The 19,873-nt window shown below is 39.7% G+C and overlaps 1 protein-coding gene across 1 annotated transcript; it reads left to right on the forward strand.

The window, feature by feature from the left end:
* The first annotated feature begins 352 nt into the window (after positions 1 to 352).
* LOC113017223 (uncharacterized) lies at positions 353 to 9,174 on the forward strand. The gene is made up of 3 exons (XM_026160379.2): positions 353 to 683; positions 1,311 to 3,252; positions 5,590 to 9,174. The coding sequence occupies exons 2-3, from the start codon at positions 1,395 to 1,397 to the stop codon at positions 6,876 to 6,878; spliced, it is 3,147 nt and encodes a 1,048-aa protein (XP_026016164.2). The 5' UTR covers positions 353 to 683; positions 1,311 to 1,394; the 3' UTR covers positions 6,879 to 9,174.
* The last annotated feature ends 10,699 nt before the right edge of the window (positions 9,175 to 19,873 follow it).

The raw sequence follows: 19,873 nt of genomic DNA on the forward strand, positions 1-19,873 counted from the left end.
AGACACCTTAAGACTAGATAACAAGACTAAGAACAGAAAATGCAAATACTGAGCATAGCAACATGACAACTATAAGAAACTATAAAAGCCTGAAACCCAAACCTGACCTTAATATCATCACAAAAACCTTAATGACAGTGATACAAAATACAAAACTATAACATAAGGGTAACAAACAAGAAAACTCCTAAACATTCCCAAAACTCAAAAACCTGGGTCACAGACCCAGGACCATGACAAGTACAGGCTTAGACTTCCTTTTTTTTGCCTTTAACACTGCATTACGTTTTCATGGCATAGATTACCCTCAAAATATTGGGTGGTTGACAGGAAAAAACAGACAAGGAAAACCTAGGGGATTACAAATTGAGGAGGAGGTCTTAACCATAGAATCAAATGGTGGAGTACATCTGAAGACAAATCCATGACAGAAGAAAAATGGGATAAGGGGAGTGTGATAATGTTTTTCTTTTTTTTCTCAGCCCCTGCGTTCTCCTCTCTACTTCCTCGCTCCCTCCTCTTGTAATTTATTCATTGGTGCCTCCTCTGGTAGAGCATTGAGGAGAAAGAAGCGGGGAACCAGATGAAGACTTTTTCTCCACTTTGGGAGTCTGCAGCGGTGGACTGTCGAACATTTACCATGCCTTTGTCAACCAACAGTGATGTATGTGGATCCTAAACAGGTATGAAGGAAATATATTACAAGCCTGCAGTAATATTCCAGTGACAGCTTTCTGTAATACCCGTGAGTGACTTTAAAATGCTTAAATTATTGCTTGCTCTTTTAATTATATTTCTATTTATATCAAGACTTGCCTGATATTTTTGTAATACATTAGTAGTTCTATTTATAACCAGGCTGTAAAATGTCAACTTAAGTGTAATTGTAATGTTATAAATATGTGACTCCTTTCAGTTTTGTCTCAGTTAGTTTCATTATATGTACAGAACTTTTTTCGAAACAGCAGGTCACTTGTATTTCCTTTTTAAAATCTAGTCATGACTATGGATGCCTGTATCAAGCACAGTAGGGAAAATGCAAACGTGAGTGAAACTGGGTCTCGTGAGAATTCATGTGTTTGGCAGAAAATAGCTGCCAGACAGGGCTGAACTACCAATCTTAAGTCTTTACTCCTATGTGTGAGGGGGCATTTTTTCTTGTTGTGTGTCACTTTTTCATAACATTATGTCAATAACTTTTGAATACTTTTGCCTAGTGAGACCGCTATCTTTCAATCAAACATGCATCATCTATAGCCTCTGCTTGGCTTATTGTTTTTAATCATCTCTTTATCCATCTGTCTCATCAGGTTCTCAGTATCAACTGAAAAATATCATAGAAATTGGTCCTTTTTTCTACTGGATACACAGTAACCATCATCATCATTATTATCATGGAAACCTCAAAAAATATTTTAAAACGACAGAGAGATATCATCCAATCAGAAGGTCCAGTTACAAGGGAGGATGGGCTTGAAGACAATCTCTGCAACATAGATGCTAATACAAAACTTGAACTGGAACCTAACTTTAACCTTAACCTCAATATTACCTCACCAAGCAATCCCCGCGCATTCATCGAGTCCTCAAAGCTGCATGGGGGACAGAAAAAGGATAATGTGACCAAAGGAGGTGAAAAACCTGGGGTGAAAGTAGCAGCAAGTATGTCAGCAAGCATCCTTACACCCACTGTGACATCACCAGGAGAGAGAGATGACCCATCACGGCAAAAAAGCAAAATCCCAGCTTTGTCTCGTTCACCAACAGCTAAGCCAACGGCTAGATGCAGAGATGAGCAGCTGCTGAAATCAGCAAATATCAAACATGCCCCAGGACTTAGCACCAAGATGCACACAAGTCTAAAACCACAGCAGATGGAGCAAACAACAATGGCTAGCATCCCCAAAAGTACTGAAAGAATAAAAATACAGAGCCTGAACACTACAAAATCTCTGACAGGTGGACTAACCACAAAGACTACAAATAAAATAACAGTCAGTCTAAGTATGCAGTCAAACCAAAAAGAGGATGGGGGGAAAGTGATCAAGACACCTTCGCCACAAACTTTACACCTACCTGCAAGCCCCCAAATTCCTAACCAGAAAGCAGAGGCAAAGGCTATCAGCTCAAAACTGGCAAATCAAATACCAATAGTGGAAGTCAACCAAAATCCAGCGAGCATAACCAGCAAGTCAAATCCAAAAACTGGGCATGACTCAAGAACTCATAGTTCTGAAACATCCTCTACAGCTACAAAATCACCATGTCAGAGGGGAGAATCAGCACTTCCGAGTAACAAGAGCACCCTATTGACGTCTGTAAGTCCCAAGCCATCCACACAGAGAACAGCCACCGGACCTATAAACAGTAATACAACGACACCAAAGGAGAACCTTGAGAGTAAAGATTCAAGTGCTGGTTTTGGATGCAAAACCAGTTCTAAATTCATTTCAAACTCTAAGGGAACCACAGTGTCCAAGGACAGTCTGGTTTCTAAAACTGGCACTGATTCCAAAGCCAGTCACAATTCTAAAGCACAGATTGGGTCAAGAAACAGTTTAGATTCCAAAAGTGGTTCGGCTTCCAAAACAAGTTCAGACTCTAGGGATAGTTTAGATCTTAAAAATGACTTCACTTCCAAAGCCACTCCCAACTTTAAGTCAGGGATGAGCTCCAGAGATAGCATTGACTCTAGAAATATGTCAGATATTAAACCAAACAAAACTACTCAAGAGTCTAAGACAGCTGGGGCCTCTAGAACCAGCATAAGGTCAAAAGATGACCAAGATCCCAAATCTCTGCCAAATTCAAAAATCAATCTTCAAACTAGCCCAACTGCTAAATGTGGGACTGCTTCTAGTTCTGATGCCTCTTCCAATTATAAAGCTGAGCCAACACGGTCAACTTCTATGTCTACTTTAACAAACTCTAGCTCTAAAATAGACCTTGTCAGATCTGTTTCACCATCATCCATTAGAACCAGTCTGTCTGGGTCCAAAGATGACAACCTCAAGACTTCAGCATCCAGTACCAAACAAGCTACGGACCCTAAAGCTGGATCAAACATTTCCAAGTCTGGACCAGTTCACTCTACTTCAAAACTAGCTTTGAGGGATTTGCCCTCTTCCTTGACACTGTCTCCAGAACCAGGCTCAGCAAGTAGGAGACCTGGATCTTGTGCTGGGAAAACTCTTGATTCAAATCCTGTTGGACCACACAGAGATGCCCAGATAAGCCCTGGCTCTGCTCCAGGTAACTACTACCACAATTTAATTTTATGTAGACATTTTGCAAAGCCGACATCTTATGATAATCAGTTTGTAATGTAAAAATCAGTTTGACAAAATAAGCTTCAGTCAGGGTTCAATGTGGTACAACCTCCACCTCCAATACTCTAGTGTGGTATTCTATAAAAACTTTCATGTCAGGTAGCTTTTAATACAGTAATCGAGATTTGGGTATTCATGATTGTAATAACAAAAATCCATTATTGTTTTTATTAAAACAAGTGGTACTAAGGAAAAACCTGACAAAAATCCAAAACAATGGACAATTAACCAAGCATCAAGCATCTTTTTTATGTAAAAAAAAAAAACCATATGTATGCATTGTAGAAGGTTTTTCATTGGGAAGTTTCTTTTGTTTTTAGTTATATTAGTTTATATTTGACAGCAATGTTTCATTTCAGTGTAATGATCAAAGCAAAAGAAAAAGAGAAGAAACAATTAACCCTTTAAGACCTACCATAGAACCAAGTCCGCCAGAGCTTTTATTATATTTTTACATGCTGTGGAGCCATTTTTTTGGAGCATTTCAAGTTGCTATACATCAATACAACCATGATAGCCCAAATTTTAATAATATGTCTGCATTAAGTGCATAGCAATTACATAAATTGCAAAAAAGCGCAATAAACTACAAAAAATTTGAAAATCGTTTTTCTTTTTTTTAACATATATTTCTAGTTAGAGAAATTTAAGGGGCTTATCCCTCAAAACTGTAAATACAAAAAAGCAGCACAAAATAGTTTCCCACCACAGAAAATTTATTTTGAGTGTCTTCATAGTTTCATTTTTGAAATACACCAATTTTTATATACTGCAGGAAAAATCCCAGAAATGACAAAGAAAGTCATAAAGTCAAACATAACTTTTAAAAACACCAGTATAGGCTCATGAGGCCCTGATGGTAAAAAGAAAACTACATTTCCGCGAAAATGATGTCACTTCTGGTCTCGGGCAGGTAATGGCGGACATGCGATGGTTCGCGCTGACGTCTATTCCAACGTAGGAAGTGTTACAAACAGCTGATCGGATCGGCAAAGCGTGTTTCTGGAATATTATGTTTTTGTTGCTGCAAGCGCTTTTTATGCAGTTTTTGCAAAGCTATATGTGGAAGGAAACCGTGACCTAGGACAAGCTGATGGCATAAGATGTAAGTACAACTCCTTAACCCTTTAAAGCCGGTGGGAGCGGACACGCTCCGTTTTGCGTAACTATTTTTAAATCCCGGTAGCACTGCAACCACGTAAGCTAGCGCAATAATTTTCCTTGCATATGAAACCGAAGGAGTTGTACTTACATCTTATGCCATCAGCTTGTCCTAGGTCACGGTTTCCTTCCACATATAGCTTTGCAAAAACTGCATAAAAAGCGCTTGCAGCAACAAAAACATAATATTCCAGAAACACGCTTTGCCGATCCGATCAGCTGTTTGTAACACTTCTTACGTCCATCAGCGTGAACTGTCGCATGACCGCATGACCTGCCCGAAACCGGAAGTGACGTCATTTTGCAGAAATGTAGTTTTTTTTTTACCATCGTGGCCTTATGAGCCTATACTTGTGTTTTTAAAAGTTATGTTTGACTTCATGACTTTCTGTGTCGTTTCTGGGATGCTTAGGACTCATATTGCACTGCTGGAAATATTTTATTTTGATGCATATGCTGTTATTTTGCAAATTTGCACTATAATATATTTTTTCGTTTTTCCTGCAGTATATGAAAATTAGTGTATCTCAAAAATAAAAGTATGAATACACTTAAAATAATTTCCTTTGGTGGGAAACTAGTTTGTGCAACTTTTTTGTATTCACAGTTTTGAGGGATAAGCCTCTTAAATTTCTCTAACTAGAAATATATGTTAAAAAATCAAAAACGATTTTCAATTTTTTTGTAGTTTATTGCACTTTTTTGCAATTTATGTAAGTACTATGCACTTAATGCAGACATATTATTAAAATTTGGGCTATAGTGGTTGTATTGATGTATAGCAACTTGAAATGCTCCCAAAAATGGCTCCACAGCATGTAAAAATATACTACAAGCTCTGGCGGACTTGGTTCTATGGGAGGTCTTAAAGGGTTAAAGGGTTAAGTCACATCCCAAAATTACAATTACAACAATAATGCTGAAAGGTCACAAAATCAGCACTGAGATGAATTTACTTTTAAATATCCAAGTGGTTATTGGAAAAATATATAAGAAAAAAATTGGGCATAATAATAATAATAATAATAATAATAATAATAATTTATGCTTTTTATGCAATTCATATATATATGAGCTAATATTTATTTCTTACTTTCAGGTGTTTCTGCGATTTCAGGCCCACTGGCTACTTCCAGCCCCAAAACCAGAACCACCACTCCCTTGACTACAATGGGAGGAACCATAAATGAACTTGCAGCGTGTGTAACTGTGGAAACAAATCCCAGCAGTGTATCTCACAATACCTCTCTGACTCGGGGTCTCACTTTTGACTCTATCACTAAGACACAAGCAAAAATGGGTGCTGACGTCAAAGAAAAGCATTTAAAAGTGCCTGAGAGAAAAGCAGCAGCTGTAGGAGGAACATCAGAATCCCAGGGGGCTGTGACTGACAATGCAGCACGGTCAACAGGAGGTGCTGCGAGAATACCAGAGGGTCTGCTGAGTAAAACTGGCCACCTGGGAGAGCCAAATGCCACAATTGCTGGTAGCAACACTTCTTCATCGAGGACAGAGAGTGTGGAGAGAAAAATCACAGAGAAAAAAAAACAAGAGAGGGGGAGACAGAGACTGGATCAGGGTAGTTCTTTTTATCCTGTTTCCACCATTACAGCAAACCACAAGAAGGTCAGAGATATGGCGACCATGACTGACCCAAGGGAGAGCCTTTATCCATTGGCAGGAGGGCAAAGAGAAGTTGCTGTCCAAGTGGAGGTGGAGGTTGTGGAACGGTCAGCATCCACCAGTCCCAGCTTCTACCAGGGAGGTATCACCTCCTCTCTCATTGGCTCACCTAGCTGTAAGTCAGGTAGTTTGATTTTGCCAACAGTTCCATCCCTTTGCTGCATCCCAGCTACTCAGAAACCTGTCCAGCATATCTGCAAGATTGACATTGAGTTGCGTAGCCAGTCATTACTTCCGTCAGCTGTGACAAACAAGGCAAACTCCCTGCCTGCCTGTTTGCGTACATACAGCTTTCAGAAAAGCCCTTCTCTCATGTCGGGGCAACAACTAGGACAAAACCAAGACAGAGATGTTAGCACTGATAGCATGTGGAAATATGGGGAGCAGGAGGAGACAAAGATGGTGCAGAAGGTGGTGGAAGAAAATGGGGATAAGAAGGAGACAGAAAAGCCACAGGACGTAGCATGGGATGAGCAAGGGATGACATGGGAGGTGTATGGCGCCTCTGTGGACTTGGAATCTCTGGGCACAGCAATCCAGTCCCACTTGGAGTCAAAGATTCAGGAGCAGGAAAAACACATCAGGAGTCTGAGGAAGTCCATCTGCTCTGACAGTAGCCTCAAAGGGTTAAAGATGAAGAAGCGGAAGAAGAGGACAGGAAGGATGCTGAGTTGCTGCAGGAAGGCATCCGCTGTGGCAGACTGAGAGCAGTCTAGAAACATCAAACCCCTCTGAGATATGACTCTAAAACAGAAATGCTCTTAAATGGAGAAGTCTGCAATGTATGCACAGCACATGTGTTTACTGCACTTTCCTATCACCCCATGTCATCTTACACCTTGTGCAACTATCACTCAGAATAACCCGATCAGATCTTCTGTTCTTCCCATCACAGTCATCTTCTTGTGCACCTCTGAATCACTTTGACAACAGCTACTGTATTTAGATTGTTCTACAGAAGTCCTACTCTGACCACTCTCCAAGGACAAATGTCGAAACTTCATCAGAGCTAGAAGAGCTCCAGAGATACACAAGGAGCTAACCTTGAAGCACCCAATGATTAAATGTATATCAAGTAAGGGTCTTGCTTTTTGTGAGTGTTAAAAATAGGGATCTTGTACCTGGAGCAAGACCAAAATGGAGAGTAAATGCACAGTTAATGGATACCTCAACTAAACGCGAATCTGTCATTCGATCATCATTTACAAAGCTGAAAGCTGACCAGCTTAGCATAATGATTAAAAACAGTAGGAAACTCCTGGAGGTGAAAGGTAACATTATATTAGCTACTAAAATCACTTGCATGTACACTAACATTGCTACATGTAATTCTTACTGCTGCTCACTCTCACATCGTACTTCTACCGTTTTGCTATGACTTTTACCACTCCCACTGCTACTTTTCCAACAATATCAGTACAGGTTTAAAAATTTATTACAGTTTCATTAAACAGCAGTAAGAGCAGGAGTCAGTGGTGCTCCATTTTGTGTGCTTCTTCCAGTGTTTCATATTCAAACAGCCAGTGGTTATTGATGTGGAGCAGAGAGGACAGCAGCTCTGCTGCTGCTGAATATTTCATCCACTTTCTTTTTGACAAAGCACTCAGGCAGCCGGGATCCCAGACTGCCTCGAGTGAGCCACTAAATTGTTTCCGGCAGATTGTTGTATCTTTTCCTTACTCCTTTCCGTTTTAAATAATCCGGGCTTCCCCCTTTCCTTTCCTTTCCTTTCCTTTCCTTTCCTTTCCTTTCCTTTCCTTTCCTTTCCTTTCCTTTCCTTTCCTTTCCTTTCCTTTCCTTTCCTTTCTGATTACATGCACTTTCTTTTCCCCTTGTTTCTCTTTTCTCATTTGCCTTCTATGGTTATAATTTTGGTTATGTCCTCTTTTTTTGCTTTCACGTCATCCTTTACCTTTCTTTTGCCGTTATTTTCTTTTTTCTTTTCTTTTCTGGATGTGCTTTCCTTTCCTCTCATTTTACCTTTTTATTTTATTTTATTTCTCTGTATTTGTGCTTTCTTGTTCTGTTTTTTATTTTCATTTTGCCTTCTGATCCTTTTCTACTTGTTTTTTGTTTTATTTATAATTTTACGTTCCTGCTTTCTTTTTCTTTTGTTACTTTCATTTCATTTCATTTCATTTCTTTTTATTTGTCTTTTTCTCTCTTTTCTTCTCTTCCTTGCCTTTCCTTCCTCTTTTTCCAGGTCGCTGCACTTTTGACAGTCCTTTTTTATTGCAGTAGCTGGTCTGTACTGATAGGGGGCGAAACAGCATGTGCTTGTTTAGTCTCCGTTATTAAAATAATATTTTGTTGTATTTCATGTTAATTCTCTTTTCCTTTTCTGTTCTGGCATCTCAGGGATGTTGTCCTTTTGGGAGCCAAATCTTTCTCATCCCTTTTTTCTTCTGTTACATTTCCATCCGCCTCTTTCATAACTCCTCCTCCTGCGATGGAGTAATGTTGTTGACAGAGCACTGGATTGCTTCTTTGAATTATTCAGAAACATTAAAGTCACCCTCATCTTAACAAGAGTGTCTCCACCATGATTTATTCAGCTGGTACGTAGGAAACACTGAGCAGACATGGTTTGTTAAAGTATCCTCAGAAATCTACAAAAATTTCAGGAATACAGACATAATATCATAAACATCGTGCTATTATGCTATTTATGATTTATTTCTAAATATTATATCGAGCAGTTACTAATAATATTAAATAACAGGTTTTGGTTCTGAAAGGTTAAAAAATTCATATTAATTATAAATCACCACTGTTTCACAGGTTTCTTAAGACCTCGTTTATATTTTTTTTAGTATTATTGAGAATAAAAATTATTATTATAAATAATATAATTATCTCACTACATTAGTCAAACCATTAAAAAATGTGGTGTTCATTAATCTTCTGAGCATTAATAATTATAGAATAGAATAGAATTCAACTTTATTGTCATTGCGTATGTCACAGGTACAGGGCAACAAAAGTTTGCATCCATCCAGAAGTGCTTTAGCCATGATATAGATATATTACAATATAAATATTAGCAATAATATAGATATGTGAGTATATTACAGAAATGGGTCTATTATGGTATGTAATATGTACACGGTATGAAGTATGTTATGAATATTCTATAAGTATGTACAGGCTGTAGTGAGTACAAGCTATGTACAGGATATGAACAGGATATAAATATGAAAAAAAAAAAACTATACAGAAATATGAGATATACAGCTATACAGAAATGGGAACTATGCAAGTTATAAACAGTTGTAGAATTAAAAATTATCGTATTCTACAGAATACGATAATTTACACAGAGCTATACAGTAGTGCAGTTAAGATAAGTGAGATATGTGGATAATTTCTACAGAGGCTATATAAAGTGCTAGTGGTTGTGAGTGGTGGTTCAGTCCATGTTATTATTGTGTGTCTGAGGGTACAGTTGTCCATTGTGTGTGTGTGTGTGTGTGTGTGTGTGTGTGTGTGTGTGTGTGTGTGTGTGTGTGTGTGTTAACGTGGGTCAACGTGGGTCAGATGTCAGGAGGCAGCGTTCAGGAGTCTGACAGCTGTGGGGAAGAAGCTGTTCCGGTACCTGGTCGTCTTAGCTCCTGTAGCGCCTCCCAGTGGGCAGGAGGGTGAAGAGTCCATGTGACTCTTCACCCTCCTGCCCTGCCCAGTCACCCTGATGGGTGACTGGGGTCTTTGATGATTTTCCCAGCCCTTTTCAGACACCGCTTCCTGTAGATGTCCTTTATGGCAGGAAGTGGTGCTCCGGCGATGCGCTGGGCAGTTTTCACGACCCTCTGCCACGCCTTCTTGTCCGAGGCAGAGCAGTTCCCGTACCAGACTGTTATACAGTTGGTCAGGATGCTCTCGATGGTGCAGTGATAGAAGTTCACCAGGATGTCTGAGGACAGTAGTGATGGGATTCTCTTTTTCGGGTGGCTGTAGCTCAGGTGGCAGAGCAGGTCAGCCACAAAACAAATTTCCCACGTGTGGGACTAATAAAGGTTATCTTATCTTATCTTATCTTATCTTATCTTATCTTAATCAGAAAGTCGGTGGTTCGATCCCAGGCTGCCTCCTGGTTGCATGCCAAATATCCTTGGGCAAGATACTAACCCCGTGTTTGCCTACTGGTGGTGGTCAGAGGGCCCGGTGGCGCCAGTGTCCGGCAGCCTCGCCTCTGTCAGTGCGCCCCAGGGCAGCTGTGGCTACAATGTAGCTTGCCATCACCAGTGTGTGAATGTGTGTGTGAATGGGTGAATGACTGAATGTAGTGTGAAGCACTTTGGGGTCCTTAGGGACTAGAAAAGCACTATACAAATGCAGGCCATTTACCATTTTTAGAGAGCCGGCTCTTTCGGATCCGAACCAGCTCTTCAGGTTGTTTTGTTGATTTAATTAATTTACTATTAAGAATAATATAAAATGATGCACAAAAGGAATTACTAATGTAAAAAAAAAGTGGTTTTATTTATATATGTTTATATATAAACATATATGGCCCCTAGAGACAAAGCACGTACAAATTCCAAAACACCTTTCTAGCGTTAACTGAACCTCTAAAACAGAGCTACCTAGATCAGTTAAATTACACAATTGAAAGCATATGTGTTTTGTTTGTGTATTTATACACAAGCACTCATATATATTCAAATTATTTTTTTTTTAAAAAAAATTCATTTACCTGTTACTACCACACACCAAATCTGGTCGTTGGTACTTGCTGGCTTGTGTAGCCACTAGGTAACAAAAGCTCAACACTGGAGCACTTCTGTTGTGTTTTGTACGTCCTTTGTCTGTAGGGGCCACCGTAAATATACTTTTATTTATGCACTCCACATAAAATGCAATAAATAAATCATAATACAAAAACCAACTATATACATTTAAACTTTTAACCATTTAAATTTTCAGCTTTTTCCTTTTAAACAAATTTAAAGTGAAACAACACAAAACACTGCAAAGCACAACACAATTAAATATAAATTAAAATATGAAAACAAAAAGATGCATATATTCTGTCATATGGACCTGCATGAATAAACTTTCTGAATCCTTTATCATATGCAACTGAAAATAGTTGTGGATGATTACTATACCTTTATAATGTGACGTTGTTGTCCCTGGCTCTCTTTCTCTGTCTCTCCCTCCCGCTCTGTTCCTGTGCTACTGCGAGTGTAACTACCCCCCCCCCCCTCTTCCCAGCGCAAAACACAAGGCTCGCGTGCGGAGTGAAGTGAAAAAAAAAGTACAAGAGAGAGGGAGAGAGAAAGAAAAAAAACCCCACGGCTTGCGATAAGGAGTCGGCTCGCGTCGTTCACGTCCGGCTCTAAGAGCCATTTCGTTCGTGACCGAAACATCACTAGAGGACAGGTGGTTCTTCCTCAGAGTCCTCAAGAAGAAGAGGCGCTGGTGAGCCTTCTTGACCAGCTTGGAGCAGTTGGTCGTCCAGGTGAGATCCTCGGAGATGTGGACTCCCAGGAACTTGAAGCTGCTCACAGCCATCCCCTTAATGTGGATGGGTGGATGTGGGCCAGCATTCCTCCTGTAGTCCACGATGAGCTCCTTGGTCTTCTCGGTGTTAAGCAGCAGGTTGTTACTGTCGCACCACTCAGCCAGACGATCCACCTCCTCCCTGTAGGCGGCCTCATCGTTGTCACTGATGAGGCCAATCACCGTGGTGTCATCTGCAAACTTAATGATGGTGTTGGAACCATCAGCAGGTCTGCAGTTGTGGGTGAAGAGGGAGTAGAGGAAAGGGCTCATCACACAGCCTTGTGGTACACCGGTGTTCATTGTGATTGTAGATGAGCAGCGGTTATCCAGCCGGACATGTTGGGGGCGGTTGGTCAGGAAGTCCAGTAACCATTTGCAGATGAGGGAACTGATGCCCAGGTCTGTCAGTTTCCTGATGAGTTGTGAGGGGTGGATTGTATTGAACGCTGAACTGAAGTCTATAAACAGCATTCTGGCGTAGGTGTTGTTGTTGTCCAGGTGTGAGAGGACAGAGTGCAGTGCGATGGAGACTGCATCCTCTGTGCTCCTGTTCTGGCGGTATGCGAATTGGTGGGGGTCCAGGGTGGGTGGGTGGGGGGGAGGGGCAGGATTTGAAGTGTGCTAGGACCAGCTGCTCTAAGCACTTAGTGATGATGGGGGTGAGTGCTACTGGGCGGTAGTCATTGAGGCAAGATGGGTTGGAGTTTTTGGGTATCGGGACGATGGAGGTGGATTTGAAGCAGGCCGGTACCACAGCGTGGGCCAAGGACAGATTGAATATGTCTGTGAGCACTCCTGCAAGCTCCCCAGAACATCCTGCTCAGCACCGCTCCTACATTGGTGGGGGAGAGAGTCAGAGTTTGGTGGTCTGGCGTCATGTCTGCTTTGGTTGTTATTGTGGGGTTCAAAACGAGCAAACGAGCGTTGTTGAGCTTGTTGAGGAAGGAGACATCAGAGGATGCGGGGGAGGGTTTGGTGGTCCTGTAGTCTGTGATGGTCTGGAGTCCTTGCCACATGCGTCGGGGGTTGGAGTTGGAGAAGTGTTCTTCTACCTTCTTTTTGTAATGGTGTTTGGCTTTTTTGATGCCCTTCTTTAGATTAGCCCTGGCTGTGCTGTAGGCGTGTGCATCTCCTGACCTAAAGGCGGTGTTGCGGGCCTTCAGGAGGAGACAAACATCCAGGTCTGTGTGAGTGAACATATTCCAGTCTGTGTTTTTAAATCTGTCCTGGAGCACTGCGTCTGTCCCCTCTGGCCACACTTTAATTGTCCTCACAGCAGGTTTCACACATTGGATGAGTGGAGAATACCGAGGTGTGAGGAACAGGGAGAGATGGTCCGATTGTCCAATGTGGGGGAGGGGTGTGGCTTTGTAGGCTCCAGCCAAGTTGGGATAAACATGGTCTAAAGTCTTGTCTCCTCTGGTGTGGCAGGAGACATTATTGGAAAGTCAGTGAATATGAAGAGAAAATCAGAGGTTAGAAGCTGGCGACTGGACTGATTTATGATGCCATTATAGCACCATGGCTTTTTCCTTTCTTCTTGTTTTCAGATGGAGCTGTGAAGACATGAAGGTTAATAAAACTCAACTGCTGTTTTACTTCTTTCTCTCCTATGTGTTTTCTAATACCTTTAACAATAATACAAATTGGTCACTGCTTTCAGAGTAACAGTGCTTTTGATGGCAGGTTTAGATACACGTAGGGTTTGTGTACTTTTTCAAATCTCAGAAAACTTCAGAACATAAAGCTAAACTTTTATAACCCTTGTAGACCCTGGTGTCAAAGTTGGAGCTGGTTTCTTTGGCAGGCTGGTTTTTGGATAAGCAGCGACAAGGGCCAAAACACTTTACAGTGATAAACACATAGTGCAGTCTGCAATTATAAAGTTTCAGATTTACCCTTGAAATACTAAAACCTTAACACAAAAAATACTAAAACCAATTATGCCTTTTTGAACATCATTACAAAGATGTAACAAACATGCAGACTTCTGATCACATTTCTAGTAAATTACTTTCCATGTGTCCACATAAATTTGTATATAAATACAGTTTTGTACAACTAGAAATGGTGTGGAGAATATAAGTCATCTAAAGGTGTTTGTTATCGTAAGATAAAGATCCATTTGATTGGGACAATCTGTGGTGTGTCCCGTGTTCATGTCCAACCTGTCACCACAGAATGGAAGTGAAGCTGGACCTTGAGACTTTTCTTCTTTCTTCATTCAACTAAAGAGTTTACATGCTAGCTAAGCAAGCCACAGTACCAATTGTTTCCTCTGTTGTCTTTCTATGTATTTATTCATGGCCTGCTGCAACATATCTACTTGATAGATTATGGTGACCTTAGCAGCCTCCTTATTTTCCACTGACTCTTGATTGCCAGACAGCTGGCAGCCAACAGTAACTATCTTTACATAGAACAAGCTGACCCTGAGCAAGTTTGTGGTCATTGTTAGAGACAGGTCTCTGTGACCATAATGTGATGAATAAACAATTAAAGTCTTTAGTGTTTAACTTCCAAACAGTTGTGTCATGACATTTCTAAAATGTTTGAATATTTCCTAGAGTTCAGGAACACCAGAATATATTTACAAAAGCTATTATTTAAATGCAGCTCTTTATTTTACTGCTTTTATGTCTTCAGTGCCAATAAGCTTGCTCTTTATTGGAAAAATAAAAATACAGTTAATTTTACTAACAGACCAGTTTGGTCAATAAAACTGTGTTTTATGCGTTTCATACTTGGCACTCATTATGTTAATGTATTTGGTTAATGTATTTGGCTGCACTGGTTACTGGTTTACCAAGCTGGCTAGTGTTAGCTCCAAAAACACTCAGAAAACATGCAAATTATGCACTGACAACCAAATTGTTGACATGGCATTCAAGAAACACTCTTGGGTTGTTAATGTCTTATGAATTGCAGTTGAAGTCTTCCGTTATCATTGAGATGTGATTGTCTTTAGTTCGTTGTGTGCATGAAAAGAAAATGTTAGTTTTACCTGTGTATGATTAAACAGTCTCAACTCAAATTCCCTTACAGTTTAGAAGTATTGAAGAGCACTGTCGCTTCATTACCCCCTGCTGGTGAAATATATGTTAATCACTTGTGAAGTGGATTTTTTAGTGTGTGCTCCCCACCCCCACTTAAAATTCTGCATTATTGGGATTTTTAGTGTTGGTCCCTTTAAAAAAAATGCTCAAACTGATCCCACTGGTGCATTTTGCAATGAGTACTACATCCTCTCAGTAAAGAGGACATCAGTGCTTCTGTAATGTTGACTTTGGAGCTACTTATTGATGGAGTACTCCTGATTATCTCATCTATTGACTTATTGTTCAAAGTGTTGTAGTTTTAGCCTTGAAAGCCCCTTTAAAATGCTGACGTAAAAGAAATATTTAATATTTTGAAAAGTAAAATCCATCTAAAATGATTTTGCATTGTGCATTACATATGCTACCGGGTACATTTACACTATATATGTATGTATGATTGATTGATTGATAATTTATTTCAACATGTGAACAATATACAAGTACATTTAGAAAAGAAAATAAGAGAGAAAAAAATACTATACAAATTACATACAAAAAAAACATTCGGATTAATTTACACGTTGAAAGGGAGTGGGAAGAAGTATACACTTATTTAATCCCACCCCTTTGCCATAAATTATCAGTTAATATTTAGTCAGCTTCCTTACTGATATAATTTGTAATAAAAAGTAGTGAACAGATTTCTGATATACTATATAATCACATCATGAATTTTTGTTTGTTTTTTAAATAGAGACATTCACTTAATTTAAATATTTTCCTTTTCTTTATAGTTCAAGAAGATCATATTTTTATAACTCTTTTTGAACAGTTTTATGTTTGGACATTGCTTTAATTCCATATTCAGACTGTTCCATAGTTTCACTCCATGAACAGAAACACAAAAGCCTTTTCTTGTAGTACGTACCTTCATTGTTTTGGAGATGGACTGGGTGTGACCTCAGGTTTTGATTCTCTGGGGAGGCAGCTGAATATTGAGAAGTGCCAGAACAGCAATGTTACCATATCCACTATTACATGTTTAAACCAGGTTAAGTTGTCTGGGAAAGTGAAATGTTTTCCTTTGGGGATTTGCTGCGAGGCAAATACCAGACATAAGAAATAAAGTAGAGTAAAAATTACTGTGCAGTTTGACTTTCCTACAAGGCAGGCGCATCAGCATAAGGGTCACTCACACATTCACACACACACACAATATTTGTTGCCACTGCCCATCAGCAAGCAGTTGACTTGATGGCATCATGCTTTCATCACTCCCTTTAAGACTCATTTTCAGGTTGAGCTGTGAATTCTGCCGTGTCAGTGGGATTGCACTGGTGTGCTTTTCAGTACTTTTAACAGTAATCCAGAGGTCATTAGTCCGTCCTGCTATTGGGTGGTGGCACATGTAGAATCCTTGATCAGTCTTGGTCACAGCTTTCAGTGTCACGCTGCCCTCTGACTCAGAGCTTCCACTGGGATACACAAAAGGTGTTAATTTGCAGAAACCTCAGCACATTAAATAGCTTTGTAGAGCCCTTGTAGAAGCTGGTGTCAAAGTTGGAGGTATCTCTTTTTGGTTTCTATTGGTGTTGCTTTAGAGAAAGACAAGGCAGTCTGAAATCACATTTAGCATCAACATTTGGTCATTTTATTTAATCAGGTCTCATTCAGTGATGAAATATGTTAAGACTGCATCTTGTTCAGGCCAAAGTTTAAAAATTTAAAGTGAATTAGCTGGAATTTGAATGTTTCCAGAGGTTAGGGTTCACGAGTGGAGCATGAGTCCGATTACTGCAGCATCTCTAGTGACAAGTATGCTGTACTGGTCTGTCTGTGTGAAGAGAACAGAGTTAAAGTAAAGCTGACAGTTTTTCCACTGAACAACGTTCAAAAATGAAATGACACCATCCCCATTTCTTATATTGTAATTACACTGCAGAGGTGCACTGTTACATTGTAACGGCATATTATTTTGTAGGCTCATATGGTTAAGTGATTATTATGCTTGCAGGTGAAAGTGGAGCCTCAGCATGTCATGTCTTTCACATTAACTGCAAGGGAAGCAAATATTTGTTTCATAATGAATTGTAGCCCATTTGATTGTTCATTGTTCTTTAATGACAAATATCCTTAAGGTAATCATTACATTTCACATACTACATAATTTTTAAAGCTGTGGATTGCAAATAAATTGAGTATTATTATGAACTGCCGTTTTAAGTTATGAATTACTTTGTGAATGTTGTCAAATAAATCACAAGCTTTATTACGAAGGGCTACAATAGTAAATAAAATCATTGCTAACCAGTAACCCAGATGAAATGGTTCACAGCTGCAACATCAGCATTAGGCACGCTGCCACCTTCCATACAGCTATACTGCCATGTGCTCATGAGTAATGGGACCCAGTACATATGAAATGCCAAGACCTCTAAGAGGAAAGGCATGAGAACTGTGTGTCCTGAAGAAAATTTGTCTAATTGATGAGATGGATTTTATTTAGATTAATGCCAACAAACTCTTGACACTAGCTTCTTTTCCCCACTAGATAGAGCCATTTAGCCTTTAGTCATGTTGAAGCATACTTTAACTTTATCTTTGTCTCTTCCTTCCCTCACTGGCCCCAACATCTGCTTGAGTAAGAAACAAGTGTACCAAACAGTGGACATGCAAACATAAAATAACTTAATATATTAGTTTTAGATAATAGATTTGAGTGTTGCAGTTTAAAAATGATTATAAGATTCCTTCTTTATAATTATTTATAATAAATTATGTATTAAAAAGAGACAAACTGTGCCTGGGGTCTCAAACTCCAGTCCTTGAGGGCTGCCACTTCAGCATACAGTCAAGTTCCATAGAGAATCTTTGTTTCTGTAATGTGAAGAGCAAATGACATAAATTATGCAGACTTTTCTATTCAAAATACATTCATGGCAAAGAATTACAACTATTGTGTCATACTGAAATAGAAAAAGATTAAAAACAAAAAACAACTCTACTACTATAGCCTCAGAGAGACTAAGATTTAACATCTCAGGTTTTTATAGTTGAAACTGTAAAACCAATTTTGATGGATCACTATGTGATTGTGATCCATCGATGCTTACTGCGTTTCCAGGGTAAAAGTGGACAGACAGCACTATATAAAATAGAGTCTAAAAGAGACATTTAAGTTTCCACAGTCATCCGAACTCTTTTGAAAGAAGCAGAAAAACGCAACTTGCAGAGCAACACACAGATGATGTGCCTCATGTTGTCATCCTATTTCCAAGGGACCCCCCAAAACAAAACAAAACAAAACAAAAACAGTCAAGAGCTCAGTAGCACTGGAGACTCCCGACTGGCTGGCTAGTTGAAACTGGTTGAGTTCAAGCTTTAGGGTTAAAATTGCATACTAACAGTTAAACAAATAGAGTCCAGAAACAACTGCCACAAAACATGACCACTTGTCAAATATTATGTTGATCCCCTTGCTGCCAGAACCGCCCTCACCTGTCAATTCACCTACTCCACTAGACCCCTGAAGGTGTGCTGTGGCATCTGGTATCAAGGTGGTAGCAACTGATCCTGCAAGTTGCGAATTGGAGCCTCCATGGATCAGACTCACTTGTCTAGTACATCCTACAGATAGATTCAGATCTGGGGAATTTGGAAACCTAGTCAAAACCTCAAACTTCTTGTTGTGCTCTAACCTGAGCCATTTCCGTTATGTGGCAGAGTGCATTATCCTGCTGTATGAGAGCCATCAGGGAATACCATTTCCATTAAGGGATGTACATGGTCTGCAACAATGCTTATTTTGCAGGCATACATGGATGGTAGGCCTCAAGGATTTGCAGACCAAAGTGCATCCTGGTGCCAGGTGTTCCCAGATCAGTATTATTCAGTTGACCTGCCATAGCATTATGCCTGATCAATGTACATTACCATATCTAGTCAATTTCACCATACCCTCTTCAACTGTCTTTAAGATGTTGATTACCAAACAGCAGCTGGAGTTGTCATTTTGCTCTCTGGGGCCCTGTATGGGCTTTTGTGGGAAACTTGCAGTGGTCTTTCCCACAAAAAGGCCATATAGGGCCATGAAAGCCATCCCATGTGGGCACTTTAAAAACTGATAAAGCAAAAACCATATAACAATAAATATATCGTTGAAATGGCAAAGTTCAGCTTTATGGTTTTTTCCTAATGCAGTTGGCGATATTAATTTTTCACTATTTCTCCTTTAAAGCCACAAAATGCTATCAAGAGTTCCTACTGACGCAAAGTGCAAAAGGTCAGAATGGTCCAAGACAAATGAGAGCATCAGTTTCAGGGCAACAAGAAAACCCTTCTTGACCCACACTCACAACCCAGTCAAACCCATTACTCACCTGGTTTGCAACTGTGCAACAAAAAGAGAAGTCTTTAAAAGTTCTGTTGGTGAGCAGGTTTGCAGGAGGTAAGCATGAACCCAGGGAGAACAGCCACATCAGCGAAAACCCATTAACAGGCCTGACTGACACACCAACAGGTAAGCTGAAGCAGGAGGGGAAAAAAAGATATTAGGGTAAGTAGTAAGACAAAGTACTACAGTGCTAAAGTAGCACTTACATGCTTTATCACTAGGAAAATGAAATGTCAATTGGGTGAACAGACTGTCTTCTTATCATAGATGAATGACAAGTGAATGAGAAGCAGGTGTGTGAGTAAGGAGCCAGCAGGAGCTTAACCCTCTGGAGGACGTCCCACAGTTGGTGACAATCTGCCACATTCACACCAGAGTAGGATAAAAGGCAGAGCAAAAGAGGAAATAAAGGAGGAAAAGCTGACGTATGTGTGGCTCCAAGTGATTGTGTTTGTAGTTTTATTATATTATTTCTTACATCCATCCAAAAAATGTCTTTATTTAGCAACAAATTACAACAGCATATACTGTAAATGCAAAAAAGTTACAAATGCACCATTTTAAGCTGTTAATTGATAGATGCTAGGCAACATGATGATGTCACAATATCTAATATAGATGAGAACCTTCATAGCAACCCATCATGTACACATCTGCAGAGTTTGGTTCTTCTTCTTCTTGTTACTCATATTGTTGTTGTTGTTAGTGTTATTAATTTTACACCTGCTTTATTTTTTGTGTTCTCTAAATCATTTTGAATTGCT

Source organism: Astatotilapia calliptera, chromosome 3 (assembly GCF_964374335.1).
Source record: "Astatotilapia calliptera chromosome 3, fAstCal68.1, whole genome shotgun sequence".
NCBI lineage: Eukaryota > Metazoa > Chordata > Actinopteri > Cichliformes > Cichlidae > Astatotilapia > Astatotilapia calliptera.